The sequence below is a fragment of the Eptesicus fuscus genome, chromosome 22 (genome assembly GCF_027574615.1).
Source record: "Eptesicus fuscus isolate TK198812 chromosome 22, DD_ASM_mEF_20220401, whole genome shotgun sequence".
NCBI classification, from domain to species: domain Eukaryota; kingdom Metazoa; phylum Chordata; class Mammalia; order Chiroptera; family Vespertilionidae; genus Eptesicus; species Eptesicus fuscus.
In genome coordinates this window covers 27,279,874-27,304,150 of record NC_072494.1, presented here as the reverse complement: position 1 = coordinate 27,304,150, position 24,277 = coordinate 27,279,874, and the positions used below count along the sequence as shown (strand labels likewise).

At 38.1% G+C, this 24,277-nt stretch overlaps 1 protein-coding gene across 1 annotated transcript in view; it reads right to left on the bottom strand.

Annotated features, from left to right (window-relative positions):
* HMCN1 (hemicentin 1) overlaps window positions 1-24,277 on the bottom strand; it is a 379,559-nt gene that overhangs the window by 7,353 nt on the left and 347,929 nt on the right. Inside the window, exons 94-104 of the mRNA XM_008145958.3 lie at window positions 23,248-23,397; window positions 22,585-22,722; window positions 21,258-21,379; window positions 18,847-19,084; window positions 13,583-13,645; window positions 12,228-12,347; window positions 11,195-11,329; window positions 8,306-8,419; window positions 7,608-7,733; window positions 5,313-5,441; window positions 2,722-3,072 (exon numbers count right to left, since the gene is read on the bottom strand). Coding sequence (XP_008144180.2) covers window positions 2,722-3,072; window positions 5,313-5,441; window positions 7,608-7,733; window positions 8,306-8,419; window positions 11,195-11,329; window positions 12,228-12,347; window positions 13,583-13,645; window positions 18,847-19,084; window positions 21,258-21,379; window positions 22,585-22,722; window positions 23,248-23,397 — 1,686 coding nt within the window. The remainder of the gene's footprint in view (window positions 1-2,721; window positions 3,073-5,312; window positions 5,442-7,607; window positions 7,734-8,305; window positions 8,420-11,194; window positions 11,330-12,227; window positions 12,348-13,582; window positions 13,646-18,846; window positions 19,085-21,257; window positions 21,380-22,584; window positions 22,723-23,247; window positions 23,398-24,277) is intronic.

Sequence of the window (24,277 nt, the reverse complement as noted above, 5' to 3'; positions counted from 1 at the left end):
TTAAAAATTAATTGATATTTGCTTTCAGGATGAGATGTGATTTGGGAGGCCTCAGATTTCTTGTCCCAATTGTGTTTTGCTTTGAGTAATTTTAAAATTTGCTGACAATCCCCGCGCACACACCAACCAGTGGAAGAATGAAGAGGAGAATGTGACGTGAAATGGGAGTAGGGGTGATGTCAGATGGAAGAAAAGAGAAGGCAGATAGAAACTTTGAAATGTCTCAGAGCAAAATTAGCATATTTTGCATATTGTGCATAGATCAGAATATAATTGCAATGATTCAAGGTCTGTTAATGATAAACAATCATCAAATATGGGTCAATGTTTTTGTTCTATTTTAGTTAACCAAAGCATTTGTTTCAGAACTTGTATGATTTACTTTTACTTTTCCCCTTTATAATCTGCTTCCACCTAAAATAACAATAGAAATGAAAGTGATGATGAACTCTACATAGTCAATATCACAGGTCCCAGAGTAAGAATTCTAGTGATTTCTGAATCCAGAAGCTCTGCAATCTTCCTTTTTCTGTGAAGCTTTGGAATCAATTCCTCGAAAAGTTAAATTTTAGCCCAAGTCTAATGATTCCATAATCTTAATTTGAATCTTTTGTAAGTTATCTATCCCAGATGGTTAATTAAAGGCATTTGGTGTTTATTGCAAATTGCTCATATCATAATTCCAAAGCTGTCTGCAATCTTGGTGTAAATTTCTTTATTAACACAACACTATAAAATACTCACCATATTTTAAGAACTATTTCTAAATGTCCACATCTATTAAATGCCCTTAAATTAAACTTAAATATCCAATAACTGACTAGTTATAGAAAGTTTACTTTAGATTCTCCAAGATCAGTCCTCATTATGAAATAGTAGCTGCCTCAAACAGTAGATGGTTTGGGAAAGATGAATTACTGTAAACATACTATTAGTTTACATAATATTACAATAAACACCAAGACACAGAAAACATATATAAGACTCTACCATGATGAAACTAGAGGGCATAGACTGTGGTCAAGAAAGAGAATTGGGTTATTAATAAGGAATTCTTAAAATGACTTGGGATTTCAGATGATTGAGAAGTCAGCTAGATGGTGATGGTATGTGTATAGAGTACAGTTTAATTCATTTATCAAAGTATAAACAAAGAGTTTTGGGCAGAAGAACAAAGGTAGAAGAGAAAAACTTGTCTCAAATGAAGGTGAAGTATGGGATGATAATAGGATATGAAAACTCTTCAGTGAGACTATCTGGAAGAAAATGTGAAAGACAACATGTCAGATGCTAATTCTGTCAATAAAAGAATAGTGAAAAGATTTAACTGACAAAGAGTCCGTTCAAAACTCTGGGCATGAGAAATTCCCCATAGAACAAGTCAGGAGTGGTGTTTGACATACTAGTAAGGATAGTGAAGCCCACAGGCTAAGTAGTGCTTCACTGTATGGGACGAAATGTAGAGAGTTGTTAATAAATGCATTAATGTTTGAAGTTTAAGGAGTAAAAGAAACTAGTCCTGTCCACAGATCTAGGAAGCTGATCACAGGAAAAAAGATTCCATATCCTATTAAGCTTCAGGTACATTAGGACATCTAGACAGAGAAGTCTTGGGAAAATATGGACCTAAAGAAAAAAAGTTTAAATACCCAGAAGTTTGAGGGTCCAGCTGAGTACAAGAAAACAAACAAAAAAAAGACAAAACCAGAAGTCAGTAGAAGAAATTTTAAAAATGTTTAAAAGAAACGTTTAACAGAAAGCATATTTAGGAGAGAATAAGCAAAGTGTAGAACACTTAAGAAAAATACAAGAACATACGATTAGAGGCATAGAGGTCTCTTCTATTTAAACAGAGGCTCTTCAACTTAAACAGGATTTCTTCCCTCCCTTCTTGCCTCTGTCTTCCCTCTCTACTTTGCTTTCTTGAGCAAACAGTGGGGCTAAGTCCTGTTTGCTAACTCCTCTTGGTGCATGCAAACTGTGAACACTCACAGAAAACTGATTTAAATGAAGGACAGATGGTAATACTTGCAACTTCACAGAAAACAAGGTTTCAATTTTTTGAGATGGAAATTATGCTTCCCTTTTTGCAAACAAATTAAAATTCAGACTTGTGAGTTTAGATAAAGACATTGAAAGCACATACTTTAGGGTGATGGAACCAATTTAATTTGGTCCTGGCTCACACGACCTCTTCCGTGACTTATATACAAAATAATCAAACTGGAAAATTCTTATGGCGAGTGTGGGACAACAGTGAACACGGTGTGGGTTGTCATACAGAACAAACAGTCCAATGAGTCACTGGAAATTTCACTTTTAACCACTGCTTTGACATCAATCAGCTGCAGCCATAATTATGGTACTATACTATGGGACAGAATGTATATTCTCTTTTTTTAAAAACCATTATCTTGGGTGCCACTGAAATTGATTTCTATACAGCATTCAATTTAGCAACACCTGCAGGTGACCAAAGAACTGCCAATATAAAACAGTAAATTATTAGACTGCACACATGCAAATACATCATTCACTTGAATAAAAACTGTAATAGTTTTCGGTGCTAGAGTAAATGTCTTGAAACTTCGAGTCCTCCCAAGATTTGAGAGCAGATGTAGCTCCCTGCACCCACACGAACACGGGTGCTGTATGTACATATGCTTAGATTGGCCCATCAGAGAGCCCACAGAAAGGACATGCAAGAGGGCTGACATTTACCTACACATGTGTCATGGTTTGCCTCAGAGCCTTCAGGGCAAGTTTTCCTAATAGTCCTTCTAGTCCTGGAGAGAGATGTCCTGCTGTTCCTATACTCTGAGTAGGAGCTGTAGAGATGTGAGTACTGTCTGTAATGCTGCTGAGGTTGATAGTTGTTTCTCACGGGGGAGAACCGAGCAAGGTTATAGCTATTGTACTGAGTGCCATAAGCGGGCAGCCTCTCCAATCCAGCGCAAGATTTCCCGTCCCCTAATAGATGCTGTCCTGGTGGACACACACACTTGAAGCTGCCGGGGGTGTTGAAGCACTGATATGCACAAGGCTTAGGCCTTTGTTCACACTCATTAATGTCTGCTCATGTGCCATGATACATAAAAAAAAAAGAGAAAAAAAAACAGACACATACACAAAACACAGGAATAAAGAATCAGTCTGTAAAACGAACTGAAGACATTATGTTACCCTGCAAAGTCAGGAATACAGTCATCTCTCAGCTGTTGTAGCCTTTTGAGAAAGCTTGAACCATTCAGTTAGGAATATACAGGAAGATTTTATGACTGTCTCTAAAGATTGCTTCACAGGTACAGTAGAAAAATAAAGGGTCATATGGAAAAATGTGGTCTAGAATCTGGAAAAACTAGAGTTCAAAGCTAATATAGATCTTAATTCTGTTGTTGGAACAGTCACATTACTAATTTGCATTTAATTATAGTATTGACCACTAAAGTGCCTCTAATTTTTCATGCATTCATAAGTCTCAGATGCAGGAATGTTGGTACAACTACAAACATTTTTATTTTCTTTTGAATCAATAATTATTAAACAAACCAATTATGCTTTTTACAAGAAAATGAAAAAGGACATGAAGATATAATAATTTCTTAATAAGATATAAACTCATAAAGTCCATAAAATTAAAAAAATGTTTCTTTTCTTTCTATTCCTAGGTCAACACAGACTATTACTTGCAATTTTTTCAATCAATTGGATAAGTGTATAAAAACCAGAGATCAAAACCAAATTCTTTAATTAATTACCACATGAAGAAAAACATGAATCAAGTAAAATAAGTTGTACATTTTGCTTTAAAAATTATTTTAGTAGGCAAAAGTTTAAATTAACATTTTTAATCTCTTTAAGGCAATGGCCCTACCTTCTTCATTGTCTTATTGACAAATGCCTGATATTCAACTTCTGGTCAAATTAGTGACCATGTAAACACATTTCATTCTGCTAGGTCACTGTTATGACTGATCAAGACGTTAAGTTATGTATAAGTTACAATATCTAAAGAGGACACAGAAATAGTATGTATTTCTGTTATTAAAAAGCATTAGTATTTACTTATTCTAGTAATGGTATTACTTTGAGCGTCTGCTATGTGCAAAGTACTATGTTAGGTACGGTATAAAGACAGAACTCAATCTTTATGGGAGAATTTGCTATAAATAATTGTTAAGTAGGCAACCAAGGCAACCAATTTTAAAAGCATAGCATGCAAACCAGAAGCCAGTATTTAAAAGTCCACGCATTTTTTTGCCGCAGTTAAATATTCTGAGGATAAATAGAATTTGATAGGTCAGTTTCTTTATTCTAAATGCATTAATTTAATAAAAGCATATGATTATCTTTTCACAGATATTTCGTATTATCTGTCACTTGCCTTACTTTATATTCAATTATAACTAAGACGGAAACAAGTAGGCAATTGGGAGAATTAAATGAGATATTCTTAATGTAGGGAATGCCACACAGTAAGCGCTAAATATATGGCAAATAAAATAATAATGATCCATGTGCTTAAATTGTGTGTTCACATTTTAATCCCTCATACTTAAACCTTGATATTACATACACGTATACTTCACATTCAAATTAAACATATCTATGAAAACATTTATGTCATGTACATAGAGAGATGACCAATGAGATAACCTTCACAATTAAGTTGTCATGGTAATTATATCAGAACTTTATTTTGATATGTGTAGTGTACAGTAAGCACTCTGTAGTGGTTATTATTATCACTTGAAGTCAGTGTAAATTGAACTCAATATCAAGTGTCTAAGAAGGACAGTTGACCCTTGAACAATGTGGTGGTTAGGAATGCCAACCCCATGCAGTCAAAAATCTGTGTATAACTTTTGACACCTCCAAAACTCAGTCATCCCTCAGTATCTGCAGGGAGACTGGTTTTAGGACCCTGTGGATACCAAAATCCATGGATACTCAAACCCCTTATATAAAATGGCACAGAACAGTGTATATAGTCCTGCACAACACGAATTACTAGCTGCAGAATGAAAATACTGTCTTCAATCTGCAGTTGGCTAAATCCCCAGACGCAAAAGCCAGGGATGCAGAGGGCTGACTGTACATTGATTGAAAAATTTTCAGATACGTGTACCCGTGCAGTTCAAACCCCTGTTGTCCAAGGGTCAACTGTTATTCACATTATGCTATGAATTACTTAAGCCAAGTTGCAAATCTTCTAATTGTAGCAAGAAAGCATTTGAGGATAGAGAGAGGTCCTACTCAAGTTGGTAAGGCTCAGTAACTTCATTACTCAATAAGAGTTCCTGGTAACTTACCCATACAGGGTCTTCCCACTCCTTGAGACCGGTAACCTCTTGGACATACACAGCGATAGCTGCCTCTTGTATTCTCACATATCTGGTTATATCTGCACTGATGGGTCCCATCTTTACACTCATCAATATCTACAGACATGGAGGCAATAAAAAGTAGTAACATTTCCTCTTTCAAAACCTGATATTTATTTTTATTTTTTAAAAATATTTTTTATTGATTTGAGAGAGAGAGAGAGAGAGAGAGAGAGATAGAGAGATGAAACATCAATGATGAGAGATAATCACTGACTGGGTGCCTCCTGCATGCTTCCTACTGGGGATCGAGCCCACAACCCAGGCATGTGCCCCTGACCTTTGGAATCAAACCTGGGACCCTTCAGTCCGTAGGCCTATGCTCTATCCACCAAGCCAAACCAGTGAGGGCTCAAAATCTGATATTTAAAGTGAACATTCTTTGGAATTGCCAAAGGTTGAATTTCTCACCATGTGGTTGAGACCTGGAGTCAGAAAACCTGGGTTCAAGTCCTCGCTCTGTCACTTATTAACTGTTGACTTTCTTCCTCTTGCTCCTTACTATGGAAATAGTTCTATTCTCAGCTTTTGTTTTTCTTTCCCCTTCTCAAGACTCCCTCCTCCTTTGGCCATTTATATTAGTGACTCTGGTAAGCTTGTTGATGTATGTTTAGAGCAACAGTACTATATGGTTTCTTTCCTACAGTCCCACATGGCTAGCTGCTAGCTGGTCATCTCCATCTCCTTGTTTTACCAGTCCTTCAAACTCAACAGGTCCCCAGTGTCTTATCATTACTTCCTTATTTGTGGTCACAGTATTATTTCTCTACAATCAACCAGGCTGCAAACATCAGAGTTTTCTTTAACTTACTCCCTCAGTTCCCAAGATTGGGTAATTCTACTTCCTTCGATCAAATCCACATATCCCCTCTTTCCTTTTCCACTTGCTATATTTTTGCTGTACCTTTTTAGACAGCCTTCTGATCTTTCAGCTCATCTCATTTCTAATTAATCTTACTATACATAACTACAGAGTCAATGGTCTTAAAATATTTATGATTGCACATAACTGCCTACATGCTCTAATTTGGCTGCTATTCTTAGGTAGTAAGAAAAATATTCACCTATATCCATAGAGCTGAAGAGAGTCCAACTCCCTCAGTTTTTTTTTAAGTGTTATACTAAACATCCATGTACATCAACAAGTATCAACTGAAGGTCAGTGTTCCTTCATTTATATCCATTCCCTCCCCGTACTCTTATATCATTTGGAAGCAAATAATATAACTGTATTAATAACTATTTCATAACTTTAAATAAAGTCCTATTTTTAAAATGAGAAACTTAAACTCAAATTTCTGTGTCATCTTAAGGGTCACTGAAGGAGAGAAAGCTGTCAAGAAAGAAGGATGAATTTTAGCATGTTATCTCCAAGGCCAGCTCTTCTCCCCCTGAGCAGGGCTTTCTTTCTTTCCTTTTCTACCACCTCCACCTGCTGACATTCTCTTCAAGGCTATATGTAAATGTGACCACTTCCATGACTCCTCTGAGAATCACTCCTATTACATATGATCACTTGTTCAAGTATTCTCGTACAATTTCATTTTACCTCTTTTGTGGTCTTTCATTCTACCTTGTCTTATAGTTTGTTTCTTTCTTTTGGTGCAGGGAGTGGAGTTGGCAAATCTACCCCAGTAGGTTGTAAGAATATAAGAGCAGCAATACTATCTTTTTAATTTTTGTAAATCATGCAACTCATAGTTCTGCTAACAATGGCAGCCTGGGTCAGAATGGGCACGTAAAGAATAAATTTACACAGGAATACAATTTACTTTATTTTCTGGTTATTGATTTGACATTTAAAAGAGTATTTAGCTCTAAAATAATTATATTTTTAACTTTCAATAAATCCTACGATTTTTTTCCCAACCCTCATATGAAATTCTGAACATATATGTTAAATTTCATATTATAAGTAAAGAGAGACTATTAATTTATGTGGATATTAAACTATATAAACCAGATGTGTAACTGATGGAAACTCAAATGGTCACATGTCTCCATGGTGAGCTTCCATTTCCTGGTATGGCCATGACCCCAGAATCCCAGAGGTCAACCATACTAGAAGTTGGGGATGAAAAAAAAAACCAAAACACCTAACCCATGGAAAAAGAAATAGTTCCCTGTTAGATTAAATGTACTGTAATCATTAGTTTTGAAATGGATGCCTTACTTGGCTTGGCGATGGTAAACGCATCTCAGTCACCCTAGCCAGCCACTCACCAATGCAGGTTCCGTTTTCCGCCTTGGTCATCCCGTTGGGGCAGAGATCAATGCACTTGTAGCCGCCACGGGTGTTCTCGCAGTGCTGGTCTGGTCTGCACACGTTCTGGCGACATTCGTTCACATCTTCACAGGAGAACAAAGGGCACGCAGACCGAGAAGATTGCGTCAACGTTGCCATAGAAACTATACTTTTAGACTTTAAAGATATTATAGACTAATATAGATGTTGACTGCATAATCATCATGGAAAGTTAAAGTGTTTAAATCCAAGGTGACACAATTATAAAACATAATAATATAAATCAAAAACATGTCACAAAGCTGGCAGCCATACCAACCATTTCCTCCTCTAAGGAAAAAAAACCTTATACATATCTGTATATATACATATATATGTATACTAATTATTGTATTATTTTCCATGTGAACAACTATAAACCTACTTTTGCCTCACCCTGTATTATACTTCTGTAAAAAAACTTGGTAAATATAATAGGGGAAATGTTTAAAAAATGGTTATGTGACCCGTAAAGCATAGCATTTGCTTCCATTTTGTTTGTATAAAGACTATATATATGACACATGGTAGGCATTCTATCTTTAAATCAGGCTCAGGGCACAGCACATGAACTGGATCAGACACCATTAAGAAGTTACAAAGATACTATGTTTTTGAATTCAAAGCCCTTTCTTACCCATGCATTTTCTGCCCTTGAGCTGATACCCAGGTTCACACCCACAGTGAAAACTTCCTATGGCATTGAAACAGCGGTGGTGGCAGGGACTGGATTCTTGACATTCATTAATATCTGTTAAATAAAACAAAAATTGCATTATATTCTGTTAGGAAACTTGGATTAACTTATCCCAAATATTTAACCTTTTAATAATCTTGGATAATTATCATGTTTAAGACCTTCTCTAAAATGAATTCAACACAATTGCTCTCATACAATCTGCTAGATAATGGACAGGATTAATTGCCGGAGAGAGTCTCTCTCTTCAGTACGCCTACCTTTGCTAGTGACTCAGAGCTATGTTGACACAGCACACCTCTACTTTGAGTACTTTACCATGTGGCTCCCACTCCTGTTTCCAGGAAATCTCAGCCCTGGAATGTTGCTGACAGACTGGAATACGGAGATAGGAAAAAATAAACTGAAGCGAAGGTCTTCTGCAATACATTTTGCAATTGACCTTTCGTCCTCATTTCTGCTGCTATTAGTGTGAGGCAGGTCTTTATCACCTTATGCCAAACTGACTGCATCAACTCTAGTATTTCGCCAAATCAATCTTCCCAAACACTGTCTGCATCACAGTGTAACAAAAAAAGTGCAGGATGAACTCTCCCTACTCATGCACTGCCTTCTCCCCTCTCCTTCCATCCAGTCCCAAAGGAGGAGAGAGCTCTTCTCCCATTTAAGAAAAGTCCCCCCTACTTCAGCCCACCTCTTCCTTTCTCACCAAGATGAGGATTGTGGTCCATTGATAATTCCCTGCTCTTGTGTATTTTAAAGTCCTTCCTACTTACTGTCATCTTTCCCCAAACCCTATAGACACAACCAAATATTTCCTATCCTAACAAAATCCCTCTCTTAGATTTATACTCATTTCACATTTCTCCATGCCTATGTCATTCTATTCTAAACTCTTAAAAAAAAAACAAAAAACCAATCACCATATTTAGGCTCTTTTTGTCTTTACTTTACCTTCCCAAACTCGAGATTGCTGATGTCTTATTTTGTACTTGTTTTCTATTTGAGAGCTTCTAATTTAATCTTTCAAAATCTGCACACCTTCATGCAAACACCCAAATGTGATCATATAATTTTAAAAAGTTTTCATATACTTTTTTCTCTTTTGCTTGGGCCCCCTTATCCTTTACTCCCTTCCCAACCTGTAATAACAATCCTATCTAATAATAGAGTAACATGTAAATTACCATCACTCCGCTACACCCACGATTGGGCGGTGGGAGGCTGGGGGGCGGGACTCGGGGTGGCCTATCCGGCCATTGAGAGGCACGGATCCGCTGCCACTGAGGGGTCTACCCTGCTGTTGAGAGTCCCGCCCCCTGCGCCTCTCAACGGCCAGATCCACGGCCGCGGCGGGGGCCTGCCGCGGCAGCCCCCCTCAGCGGCCTCTCAACAGCAGGGTAGCCCCTCTCAGCGGCCGCGGACCATCAAAAGTGGCAGAGCTGGGTGCCTGTCTGCTCTGGCACCCGGCCTTTCAGGAGCCTCCGCTGAGCCGGAGGCTTCTGAAAGGCCTGGTGCAACAGGGGACAGGCACCCAGCTCCACTGCGAAAAGCGAAAGCGTGTAGGGGACCCTACACGTGCATGATTCATTCATGCACTGGGCCTCTAGTCTAGTATAAATGATAATGTCTCTTCCATGTACCCATATATAGCTTTACCTAAGTACATAAATGCATTTTCTTTTTCTTTGTTATTGTTTGTTTTCTAGTCACATAATCTTTTCTACACAAGTTACTTAGACTTTCCTACACTTTCATGTCCTCAATCAACAACACGTTATGGAAATCTTTTAAGCCAAATAGTTGAGCTCCATTCTACTCTTTAAAATAGCTGCACAATGGTTCATTCTGTGGATGTACCATAATTAATTCATTTTTTTTCTATTATTGATAGGCATTCAGTTCTGCATCCACTGTCTCTGTTTCTATGAAAAATCCTGATAGCAGCTTTAACCATAATTGCTAAAACTTGGGAAGCAACGAAGATGTCCTTCAGTAGTAAATGGGTAAATACTGTGATACATTCATACGATGAAATATTATTCAGCACTAAAAAGAAATGAGCTATCAACCCAGGAAAGGACATGGGAGGAAACTTACATGCATACCACTAAGTGAAAAAGCCAACCTAAAGAGGTTACATACTATATCGTTCCACCTACTAGTATATGACATTCTGGAAAAGGCAAAACTGTGGAGACAATAAAAATATCAGTGGTTTCCAGAGATTTGGGGGGAAGGATGAATAGGTGGAGCACAGAAGATTTTTAGGGCAAGAAAACTATTTGTATGATATTATAATGGAGGGCATAGGTCATTATTAATTTGTCCAAGCCCACGGAAGGTACAACACCAAGAGTGAACTCCAATGTAAACTATGGACTTTGGGTGATAATGATGTGTCCACGTAGGTTTATCCTTGTAAAAATGTACCACTCTGGGGCAGGATGTAAATGCTGAGGGAGGCCATGCGTGAGACGGGGCAGGGGTATGTGAGGAATATCTTCACCTTTCACTCAATTTTACTGTGAACCTAAAACTGCTCTATTAAAAAAAAGTCCTGCAATAAACATTCTGTAGTTTTATTCAATGGAGTTTAATAAAGCAGATTTTATTAGATCATGCCATATAATTTCCTCTCAAATATAATAGGCAAATGTTATTCAAAACCATCATCCTGCAAGCATTTGAAATAGCCATGGAATATTACATCTAAAGACCCCAATTGAGAAGCTCAATCTATAAAAGTGTTCACTTTAAATGATTCAAAAGTCAGGGTATCTTAATTCTTAGTATCATAAGATAAAGCAAGGGCCTCCATTTTTATACCTTGACAACTCATCCCATCAGAGGTTCTTCGAAAGCCAATTCCACAGCGGACCACGCAGCGATAGGACCCAATGGTATTGTCACAGTCCTGACCAGCATGGCATGTGTGTCCACCTAAAGCACACTCATCAATATCTGCAACAGAGTGAGTCATTCAACCAAGGTGAGTTGAAGAAACCAAGCTAAGAACCTGCTGTGAAATGGGGATAAGAAAAGCAATAACAGCACTTGGAAAAACACACAAGAGCAAGAATGCTGATTTTTTTGGTTGAGTCATTTCAGGTGTGTTAAATGGCTAAGCTCACAGTAGCATAGTGTGATATTGTCACAGACCAATCCATCCATTAGACCACTTATAAATTAGGTTGTGCTTTTTTAAAAAAAGTTACTTCCCCTTCCTGAGATCACAGTTTTCTCATCCGTAAAATGAGAACAATAGTATCTGTCTCTCAGTGTTGCTTTAAAAATGAAAGGAAATAATGTCCAATGCACACTGGACACTCCATAAATGTCATTCCTCTCTCCTCCTATCCCCCTACTCTTTCTCTCTTTTGCATTTAGAAGGGGACCTCCTTGGCATAGAGGGAGAAATCCTTTCTACTTTTCATAATTTTTTTAAATTATAAAACTAGATCCTTACACAATTGTAACTTTGAAGCATATCTAGTGTCTGATAGAAAAATGTTTTTTGTTAATGTTCCCAAAGTGCTATCAGGATTGTGCAATTTACTTAAATTCTTAATAACCACTTCCTTAAGTTTTATAATTGTAAGATGAGTAGAGTAATGGTCCTGATGCCTCTCCTCCTTGTGATGTGGGGAGTGAGAGAGTCACTACAGGCACCCATATGAAGGGCCCCATATGAAGGCAGTGTGTGGGCAATCTTCCTGTCTGTTGCCAAGTGTGTGGGGGGAAGGAGAGGGGGTAAAAGAGTAGAAAAGAAGAGTGTTGGTCTACCACACTCTCTCTAGGTTGCGATTGTCATGACCTTTGCTGAAATATGTCCATTAGACTCAGGGTTGTGAATAAAGACCTTGACAGGTTCTTCCATCAGCAGCGATGGTGAGGCCTTTAGGGCAGGAGCAGTAATAGGTCCCCATGGCATTGTGGCAGATATGGGAGCAGGGCTTCCCTGCTGCACATTCATCTTCATCTGAAAGAGGAAACAAAGGGCCCAATTAGTACACGAACCCCCTACTTTCTAGGAGTTATTAAAGTCAGTGTTTAAAGAGGCCAAGGAATTCAGTCGCATGGAACAGAAAATGCTCTATAAAATGGAAATGCTGAATAAAAATTAATGCCGAGTCCCCAAATTATCTTTGATAGTGAAGAGATGTTTAGATTGATTCTAAAACAATGGCGATAACTAAAATATAACAACCATTTACTGGAGCTAACCTCTTTTTACCTACCTGAACTCACTGCACACAATGTTCCTAGGAGATAAGTAATTTATTTTTTTTTAATCCTCACCAGAGGATATTTTCCCATTGATTTTTAGAGAGAGTGGAAGAGAGAGGGAAAGACAGAGAGAAACATTGACGTGAGAGAAACACATTAATTAGTTGCCTCCTGCATGAGTCCTGACCAGCGCCCGGGCCAGGGAAGAGCCTGCAACCTAGGTACCTGCCCTTGACCGGAATTGAACCTGGGCCGCTTAGGTCCACAGGCCGATGCTCTATCCACTGAGCCAAACTGGCTAGGGCAGGAGATGAGTATTTTTATTACTATCCTCATTTGCATGATAAAACTGAGGAGCAAAAAGATTAAGTAAACTCCCCAAGGTTACACAGGTCATTATTGGCAGAGCTGGAATTTGAACCTGGGCAGTATAATTTTTAAAGACCACTTTTTACCAATATACCTTACACTGCCTACCAGTGAAAGAAAGGCGTGAGCCATTTACTCAATCTTTTACTTATCGGTGACTCTCCTGAGCTGGTAGTTGGGTGAGAAAAGGCTGGTTTAGTCATTAGTCTTGGGCCCGCAGTCCTGCCCCTGTCCAATGATTGAGCAATTGTAGAGTTAGGTGACTTGGAGCTGAATTACTGCTGTGTCACATCCATGGCAAATTAAGTGGCCTCACAGAGTCCAGTGTCTTGTCCCTGTGCTCACTCCACCTCTGTACTTCACGCTGATCCCTGGCACTTGATTGTGGCCAAATGGAAAGAGCACAGGATTTGTATCTAAAATTCAAACCCAGCGCTGCTGCCTGAAAGCTGAGTGATCGTAGGCACTCCTCTACATCTCAACCTCTTCCGCTATAAAAAGGGATAAGACTATGTGATGATTACATTTCTAGAAAAATGGCAACAGATGTCCATTTCATGGTATCCAGTATGAACATTTTAATAGAAATAAAAGTGCATTATTTATTCCTATACTTACCAGCACAAAAGGGTCCAACTGAGTCTAAGGCAAACCCGGAGGGGCACTGATTACTGCGGTCTCCTACCAGAGAGGAAAAAAAAGGCAGAATGAACGGGCTTGTTGGAATATTAGCACTTGTTTCTTTCCAGTACAATCTTCCCTGGGAAGGTATGCCAAGATGGAACACACACCACATCAAATGCACTAGGTGAAAACAAGCCGGAATGGAAAACTTCTCCTGTTTCTCAACCGAGAACTAAATGAATCACAGCCCAGACATGGTTGGCAAGCAGCCACTAGAAACAGATGTTCTGTTTAAGTTGTTTATATTAATCGAAAGAAAATTAAATAAAATTATTCAGTGATAATGAAAGAAGACCCCAGATCAATGTGCACTCCACGAATAACCAAGGTGAAGTCGTATTTGTCCAGCCATTGCTGTTTGTTCTAGAAGTGGGGATGCTATTTTCAAGCCACTGAAAATAATTTCGTGAAAAACAGAGACTCTAATGAAGAAATCCTCTCTTTCTGTGAATCTCCTCCATTTGTCACTTGGGGCTTCCGAGTCAAAGGCCCTACGTGCGGACCAAAGAGTTCTCCTTTTCCATGTCGTCAGAGCAAGGGCAAATGGGCATATTGTGATAGAACAGAATTAAAGTTAGAGTCAGACAAAAAAAAACATACTAACAAAAATAAACAGGTTAGTCAGGGAATCTCTTTCCTTAGAAAGTAACAGGGTCTTGACTGTTTTAAGCGGTTTAGCAAATATTTTTCAAACATCAGTGACCTGAAAAAAATTAAATGAAACTCATCTTTCAAGTTACCAAAATAATGAATGTGTACCCAGCTTCAAAGTCAACCGCTAGTCTAATAAATTTCTCTTATGGGGCATTTTATCTCATTTATATTGTATATTCAGTTCATATTCAACCTCTTAGAAGTTATCTTAGATTTTCTTTCCATTCTAAATGCATGAAACTGAGATTATTTTTATTATTGTTTTAGGGGCTCTTCATAGAGGGAGTCTGGGCATCAGCTAATTTTTCAGATTCATCCTACTTTGGAGAGTTTCTGAGTACAATATTGTTTGAGCCTGCTGAGAACATGCAACTGTTCAAAACTGTTCATGGGTTTGGGGGGTGTAAGAAACACTACTCCAATGAAAATATTTCCTTGACTAGAAAACTAGAGTCCTATCTGCTATTTCTATGCAATCTGATTGTTCAGAACCTTAACAAGAAACTCTACTGGTTCATGATCTATTTCTACCCTGACTATAAATATGACCCTGAGACCATCCAAGTCTTCTTGAAACGTCAAAGGATCGGGGCTAGAATAGGATGGGTGGAATAGAAGTGTCTGGAGGACAGTTGCTAAATGATTATTACATGGTTACTGTGAGTCACCTAGCACTGTGAGTCTCATGTGCTTTACTTCATCCAAACCTCACAACTCCTCTACTCTTATCATAACCAATTTTCTGACGAGGAATTAGAGTCTGAGGTTATGCCAAATTGCCTCAAGTCAAAGATCTAATATAAGCTGGAACAAGAATTTAGATGCAAATCTGTTTGACTTTCAACCACGGAAATCAAGAATACAACTCAGGTGGTGATTATAATGCATGTTTACTTATTCACTTACTTGTATATTCCTTAATCCAACCAGTATGTTCTTTAGGGTGCTGTGTGGTGAATATAACTGTGGAAAAACTGTGTCACATAAACACAGTTAGTTGTTACCTGATAGTAGCTTTTGATTTTTGATTCTAAATGGGAGAGATTTCTTCTTTTAGGTGGCATCTGGGCAGCATTTGGGGAGATACTTTGATTTTTCACCATGACAGGGAGGCCTATTAAAATTTGGTGAGAAGGGCGGACCCTGGGGCAGATTCTAAAACACTGCCGTGTGTGGTATAATGATGCAGATGGAGATCTGTCCCTTGCTCTGATTTCCATGGAAGTGAGAGAGCTGTTTTTAATTATCCAAGGCTAGGACCCATCTTCCACATATTAAACACTGTTTTATGTGCTTAAAATATACAATGAATTTTCTAGGAATGCTCCTGGAATATAAATTGATGTTTGACTATACATTGTTTTATTCAGAACATAACCAAGAATTACTCGATTTTTTTTTTTTTTTTAAGATCACACTAGGGCTCTACTATGTATTATAGGTTTGGCCATAGGAACACTTCTCTCTTATCTTGCATTGTAGTAATGTCTAATGGCTTTTACATTGAAATACAACGTATTTTGTTATAAGCTGTTTTCCTTTTATTTATTCTTTAGGTTACAATTAAATATGTTATTTTGAGCATACTTTAAGATATGGGAATCATGAGTTATGGTTTTCATTTTGCCATATTAAGGGGGCAATGCAAAATATTTGTTTGTGCTATAATTTTAGAAACTTTTAAAAGTTTAAAATTCCCTGAAAACTTGTCCCTTGAACAAACTACTACCAATATGTTGATGCTTCTTTTTCTAGTCACTCTTATAAGCACTCTATAGAATAATGGCCAAACTACTGATCATGAAATCTCTTGGAGAGCTTATTAAAAACAGAGATCTCTTGGTCCTATCTCACTCGGAATTGCCAAGGAAGAACCTTAGAATCTGTGTTTTTAGCCAGTATAAATGTTTTCCTATAATCACAGTGGGATGGGCAACCCAAGTTGGTTGGGATCATATTGTATATATATTGCTTTTCAATTATTATTATACCGTGTACATTCTCCTTTGGCCCTTGTTCACAGTTACCCTTTCAATACCTAGAACAGTGCCTGGTACAGTTAGGCACTCAACAAATATTTTCAAATTAGTAAATATGCTGAAGTATTTTAAAAATCCTTTACATTTACTTTAATGACTGCTTAAGAGTTATCATACAGCTGTGCCATCATTTAAGTATTTATCTCTTACTTCCAGGACATTTATTATTGGCCACTTTTGCGATTGTCTTAGGGTAAACTCCTAGAATGAGGTAACTAAAAAGAAGGGAAGATTTGAAAGGCTACTGATACATACTGCTTTCCAGAAATGTTAAACAAAGGTACAACCTCTGCTGGCAGTGTATGGGGATGTTTTTTTCCCTATCCCTCTCCAGTACTGAGTGTATCACATTTTTTAATCTCTGAGTGATAATTGAAAAATGTGTAGTTTTTTGCTTGTTGATGAAGTTAAACAATTTTTCACATTCACTTTGTCATTATTGTTTTTTCCTTCATGCATTTCCTGTTCATAGCCTTTATGTGTTTTTCTACTGGGTAGTTTGCCTTTTTCTTATTGATTTTTAAAAGCCCTGTATATATTAAGGTTAATCATAGCTGATCATAATATGTAATGCAAATATTGTTTTTCTTGGTGTATATTTTACATTCTCAATTTTGTTTTTTTCTCCCTTGAAAAAGTTTTAAAAAATTTATTTGTAGCTAAATTTATTTATCTTTTCTTTTATTGTTTCTGACCTCTCTTTTATTTAACTTGTAAAATTAATCATATTTTATAATTATATTTTAAAAACTAGTCAATTTTATTTCAAAAATCAATTTTAAAAAATTATACTGATTTATACTGTGAGTTGTTTTGACAGTAGTTCCCAAATGCCAGTGTGCAGACCAGATATTAGAATCACTTAGGGGTTGTTAAAAAGACAAACTCCAGGCTCTACCTTAATCTAGCTAAACAAAAATCTTTGTGATTATAAATCTTAACTTGCATCAAACTCTCTAGGTGATTCTAAGTGCACTGTAACCATAACTGTAGTCTAGAGCCAACAAAGAGAAAGAACCTTCTGGTTAAGCAACCAAGAAGGCAAGCTTGCCCCCTGGTGGTGACTTAAAAAGAAATTGCAGGTACAAAGCAAATGGGCACACATATCAGATGTAATGTATACGCCATAGTATCCAAGGATAGCAAGGGGATTTAAATATCATATAGTGGGACCCAATCCCCCAACAACACCCCTACAGGTACCACAAAGACCTCCCAGTAGTTTCAGGCTTAAAGGATTTACATAACTGGGTAGAAACTACACATGACTTTTCAAAAATCACCTTAATTCCTCTAGACCCAGATGGTATAAATTAATTTTTAACCAAAGTCCTGTCCCAAGTTATGTTTTTAAAATTATAAGGGGTAGTAGAAAAAGTAGAAACAGATTAGATTTGAAATGGAGGCATTGTTGAGGAAGAGGAAACATAATTATTCCAGTGGCTCTTTTCTTTTGTCCAAGTGACCTGATCCTGCATTACAACAGTAAAATGACGTGTTGGTGGAGGAGATGTGGGGCTATGGGTACCACTGGCTATGAGGCTTCATGAATCCATAATTTTCTCAAATAATATGATCATAAGTTCCTAGATTACAGTGATCACAAATGTAATGAAGCCATTATGAATGAAGAAGAAAATGCATAACCAATAAAAACAAGAGTAAGTGGTAAGAATAAAATTTTTAGTGTTTCTTCTGAGCACGATAAAAACAATATGATGCTATTTAAATCTACTTGGACCTATTTTAGGAAAGCCAACTCATAGCAAAACATACACATTCACAAAGCCAATATGAATAATTTTAAGTGTACTCATGGGAGCCTAAAGTTCAAAGTTAAAGTCAAACAGTCTCAACATCACTACATGCAAGTGTTTCCTACCACCTAAACCCCATGGAATATGGAATCATAATTGTTGCGGTGCCTCTCATGACTGAAAAGGAAACCCAGGGTATAGACACGTCAAAGAACCACATAGCATAGGGAGGCTGCCGAGATCAAGGGTTGTTGAACTATACTTGGAAAATGAGAAGCAGTTCAAAATTATAACTTCCAGGAACAAGAAATGACTGTGGAAATCCTGATTATTGCTGCACTGCTTTTAAAATATGAAAACTTTTTTGGGACTAATTTAGGTTAACATGTACCCATCTCAGGAATTTAAAAAATTCCTTGACAAAATATAAAATTCAGAACAAGAACAAATGGATTTTATTATCCAAAGAAAACCATCTGACAGAATACATATTTTTAAACCTCCCTGTGCATATACAATAGAATAACTCCATTATGCTATATGAACCAGCATATTAGTAAAACAAACGTATTAGAACACACCCTGATTGGCTTTACCATAAAAAACAAACAAACAAACAACTATAGATAACATGCACGAAAAACTGATGTCATCATGTTTGGTCTATGCCTTAATATCCTTATTTTGAAGGTCAATGCAATTCTTTAACTCTTTTAGAAAGATTTGGACTTCCCCTGAACCAACTTACCTTTGGAAATTGAAGCATGAATTTTAAAACCCAATGTCTCTTCTAACTGGTTGTAGTTAGATTCCACAGAGGATGCATGAAGTGTTTCTACCAAGAAAGGCATTCTTCCCTGTGCCTGATCATAGAAAATGGTGTGGTTCCATGTGTATGGGACGCCGATTCCATCAATGGTGAACAGCCGGGTTGAGTAGGCATACAGCTGCCCAGGCCCTGTTTGAACATAGTCCTCCGTGTAATCCTAAGGAGGACAACACAGATTTGAGGATCAGCATGACTCTTCTTATTTTTTTCTTGAGGGTACTATGAGATGCAGAATGAGAAAAAAATGGCTTAGAGGCTAAATATTTTTAGTTCTAAATAAAATTGTAATTGTACAGTAGAGTCCAAGAAATAAAATCTGAACCTCTTAATTATTACATTAGTTTCATGATTTTACTGTTATAAATTATAGTTTCATAAGGGAATCAGAGTTGTAGGTCAAGAGTCAAGAAAAGATGTGACAAGGCGATTGTTTATTCTTTAATTTCAGAAACTTTTATGGATGATCTACAAAAATTTTCATGCAAGAGTTACTATTCTGTGACAAGAAAATTAAACAAACGGCTTAAATCAACACAGCAGTGATCTTGGTTCTGATAAGCAGAATAATAAATCACTAAGAGTTTTGGAAAGACTTGTCCTTGAAGATTTTTTTTAAAAAAATAAATTAATGGAGAACCAGCCTATATAATAAAAGAGTAGTATGCAAATTGACCATACCTCCGTCACACCAACAAGCCACACCCACCAGCCAATCAGGTGCGAGTATGCAAATTAACCCAACCAAGATGGCTGCAACCATGGAGCAAGCAGGAGGCGTGAGTTGCCCCCAGAGATGGAGGAAGCCAAGCTTCCGCAGCCCTGGCCTGCCTTGGCCTCTACTCAAGGCTACAAAGTTTCAATTACAGAAGATAAATAAATCCCAGATACCAGGGCCTCCACTTGGGTTGCTGGGGGGCGTGGCCGGCCTGCAAACCACTACAGGCCCCTCGCCCAAGCCGCCCCATGCCCCAGTGGAACCCCCACCCTGATCCGGGACAACCTTCTGGGCAAACCAGCCGGCCCCCACCCGTGCACCAGGCCTCTATCCTATCTAATAAAAGAGTAATATGCAAATTGACCATCACTCCAACACACAAGATGGCTGCCCCCATGTGGACACAAGATGGCTACCACAAGATGGCCAGCAGGGGAGGGCAGTTGGGAGGGACCAGGCCTGCAAGGGAGGGCAGTTGGGGGCGATCAAGACTGCAGGGGAGGGCAGTTAGGGGTGACCAGGCTGGCAGAGAGAAGTTGGGGGTGACCGGGCCTGCAGGGGAGGGCAGTTAGGGGTGACCAGGCCTGCAGGGGAGGGCAGTTAGGGGTGACCATGCCTGCAGGGGAGGGCAGTTAGGGGCAAACAGGCTGGCAGGGGAGCAGTTAGGCATTAATCAGGCTGGCAGGGGAGTGGTTGGGGGTGATCAGGCTGGCAGGCAGAAGCGGTTAGTGGCAATCAGGAAGGCAGGCAGGTGAGCAGTTGGGAGCCAGCAGTCCTGGATTGTGAGAGGGATGTCCGACTGCCCATTTAGTTGGTTAATAACATTATATAACTGTCAGGTGTATAAGATTATAATTTAATATCTGTGTACTCTATTGCATGCTCCCCATCCGAAATCTAGTCTCCTCCGTTACCATATATTTGGTCCCCTTTACCCACTTCATCCTCCCCAACCCCATTCTCCTCTGGTAACAACCATTCTGTCTGTACCTATGAGTTTGCTTTTCTTTATTCCTTTTTTTTTGTTTCTTTTTTGTTAATCCTCACCCATGATATTTTTTCCATTGTTTTATAAAGAGTGGAAAGGAGTGGGGGGGGGGGGTGTGTGGAGAGAAACATGGCTGTGAGTTGCCTCCGCACATGCCATGACCAAGGTGGCAGATTGAACCTGCAACCCAGATCCGTGTCCTCGACCAGAATCGAACCTGTGACACTTTGGTGCACAGGCCGATGCTCTAACTACCGAGAAAACTGGCCAGGGCTACTTTTCGTGTTATAGTCCACATATAAGTGAAATTATGTGATTTTTGTCCTTTTCCATAGACTTATTTCACTTAGCACATACTGTCATGATTCATCCATGTTGAGATATACACATATGTTTCACATCTTCTTTATCCATCCATCCGCCCATGAACACTTAGGTAGTTTCCATATTTTGGCTAATGTAAACAAAGACCAGATAGCCATTTCTAACCGCAGTGGTTTAGACATTTACTCCCCGAAGCAAACAAAGGGAATGACACAAGTTCTCTTGCTCTTTCTATGGATCTCTGACTCCTAGTCTTACTGTTACGCCAATCAACAGTGAAGGCAAGTTATCTTGACAGTTTACCTTTACAGCGACTTCAGCAGGTGAGTGAAGCTGCAGCACATAGCCGCTCACGACAATATCTAGCAGCAAAGCACCATCGGAATCCAGGCCCCGAGCAATATGAGTCATGCGCAGGATTTCTCCTGGGAATTACAATGCGTTCACTTTAGCAGCAAAAACTAGATGGTTTGTGTAAGTGCAGAACAGATTTACCTTACGTTCCAGCTCAGCTATGTTATTTTACTGAAAGCTTGAATAAACATAGACAATAAGAGTATTAAATTAGCATTCAGTCCCCAAATTAAAGGTAGGCTTATCAAACTGTCTTCTAAAATATCTTTTTATGTGGCATAAATGTAGGACGTGATTATGTGAAGGATTCCACACTTTAAAATCACAAGCAATAGCAAGACAATTCTACAAAAATGGGTTGCTTGTGAGAAGGGTCAGCTTCATCAGGCGAACTGGCAATAACTACAAGTCTCTTTCCGATGTTTCAAGAAGTAGCAAAGAGCATCTTAGTAAGTGGATGGTCATGACAGACCCACTTCTGGGATGATTAAAGCTATGCCCTCCCTCAGTCTTTCTTCCTTAAAGATCACTGCCATTTGATCACCTTTGATGAGGTTTGAAATGGATCTGAGAGCACTTGGAAAGAGCAATGAATAGCTAATACAAGTTCATTAACACTAAGGATAAAGCAAAAACACATTAAGATTTGCTTGTTTTTACTTCCATCCTTTTAAAAAATATTTTTATTGATTTCAGAGAGGAAGTGAGAGAGAGAGAGAGAAATATCAATGATGAGAGAGAATCATTGATTGGCTGCCTCCTGCATGCCCCCTGCTGGGGATCAAGCCTGAAACCTGGGCAAGTGCCTCAACCGGGAATCCAACTGTGAATTCCTAGTTCATAGGTCCACACTCAACCACGGAGCCACACAGGCCAGGCTACTTCTATCTTTTTGATAAAGAATCCCTACAAGGTATTCTAATTGAATCTCAGGTTTAGATACAAAAACTTTTAATTAATAGCAATGACTCATTTTCCTATTCTGTTTGGCCTTTAAAACTTCTTTTCTAAAGGTTTAAGGAGAAAAGATATAGGAAATACAATAAAAATGTTTTGGGGTATAAAAATGACTATGCTGTTTGAAAGCTCTTAGAGACCCATGTCAGTAAAAATTTACAGGGAAATATAAAATTGCTTTTATATCTTTTATGATAAAATAGCTTCAAAGACTGAAATTATTCTCTGTGGGAACATATAATATATTTTTCTTAACCACGGACTTTTAAGGCAATCATATTTTTATAGTAATAGAATACTAAGCTGAGCTGGCACTAACCAGTTGCAAATTCCACTTGGGTTTCTCTCTTGAAGACTGCATTGGTGAGGGTGAAGCCATTGACTGCTTCTCCAATTTCCTTTGCTGTTGTCCAATAAATGGGATTTAAAATAGAAACTATCTTTCGCATTGCTGGACCTACATAAAAAGAGATACATCAGGTGACAAAGCAAAATATTTACAGTTCCCTGTTATTATTGTCTTCATAGCATGTTATTCATAAGCATGAATCCTAAATAATCTTGAATAATAAAATAAATACTAGTATCTCATGCACCTTTAAGAGTTGACTATTGGGATAGAATTACTATACTGATCATTTAGTAGTAACATCTTCTAGAAATTTTAACTGGAAATAACAAGATGAAGGCTAACATATACATTTTTTAAAAAGATATATTTTATTGATTTTTTACAGAGAGGGAAGGAGAGGGATAGAGAGCTAGAAACATCGAAGAGAGAGAAACATCGATCAGCTGCCTCCTGCACACCCACTACTGTGCATGTGCCCGCAACCAAGGTACATGCCCTTGACTGGAATCGAACTTGGGACCCTTCAGTCCGCAGGCCGACGCTCTATACACTGAGCCAAACAGGTCAGGGCAAACATATACATTTTAAAAAAGAGGCTTATTGATTACTTCGATAAGTAAAGAAACTTACCAAGCCTGCGAGGCACATTGGTAATTTTGGCATGTATTACTCTAGTATCAGAGGTAGGGCTATCTGTCACTGTGGCGTTAAGGAAAGCAATTCCAAATTCAACATCATTAATATTTCCAATAACACTTCCTCTGGCTCGCTGGGGCCCACCTATTGGGGGAAGGAAAAACATTCCTGGATAAGGAAGTAATTTCATCAACATTACATGGGAGAAAAGAAGGCCAGTATTCAAAGATGCTACAAATCTTCTCTCAAACATTTGACAAGATCATGACATCTGAATTTAAGAGTGTAATAAATAAGCTTTCAAAACATTCCACTCTAATGTAGTACTCATCATCCCTCATAAATCCAGGCTCCTTCCAATCTATGCACATCATAGCAGCATTTCACAATCCAAAGAACACAATCAGCGTCCAGTCCCAAAGCCAAAATAAAGTGGGTGTTTGCTGATGGTAATGAAATGATGATAATAATGAGTTTATTGAGCATGTCATGCACTATCGTAAGCATTTAATATGTGATAACTCTTTTAATCCTATCAAAATCCCGTAAGGTGGTTTATTTTAAGTAGCCACAGTTTGAGGACTAGAAAAAGAAATTTCAAAAGAATTATCATTACAGCTAGAAGGTGGTGGAATGAGGACCTGATCACAGATGCGATTGGCATCAAAACCCATGTTCTTTGACCTGTTTACCTCCTTAGTGGGAACAAAGGGGCAGGAGGAATCACCAGCAAAAAACAGTTCCTAAGCCTTGTGACAGGTCACTGTTAACATACATGTGACATATCTAAGGGGTTTTATCGTCCAGCTTGGGTTTCAGATCTTGGGCTTATCAAGTTCTTCATATTACATATATATTTAAAAAATGTTTAACAAGAAAAAATTGCAGGGTATCGTACTTTTAATAGTGTTACAAAATTCATACCAAGACAATCAGATTGAAAAACAATTCTAATTTTAAAAAGTAGCTCTACAGTAACTTTATACTTTTTTCCCACTGCTCAACAAAATTATTGGTTACTAAC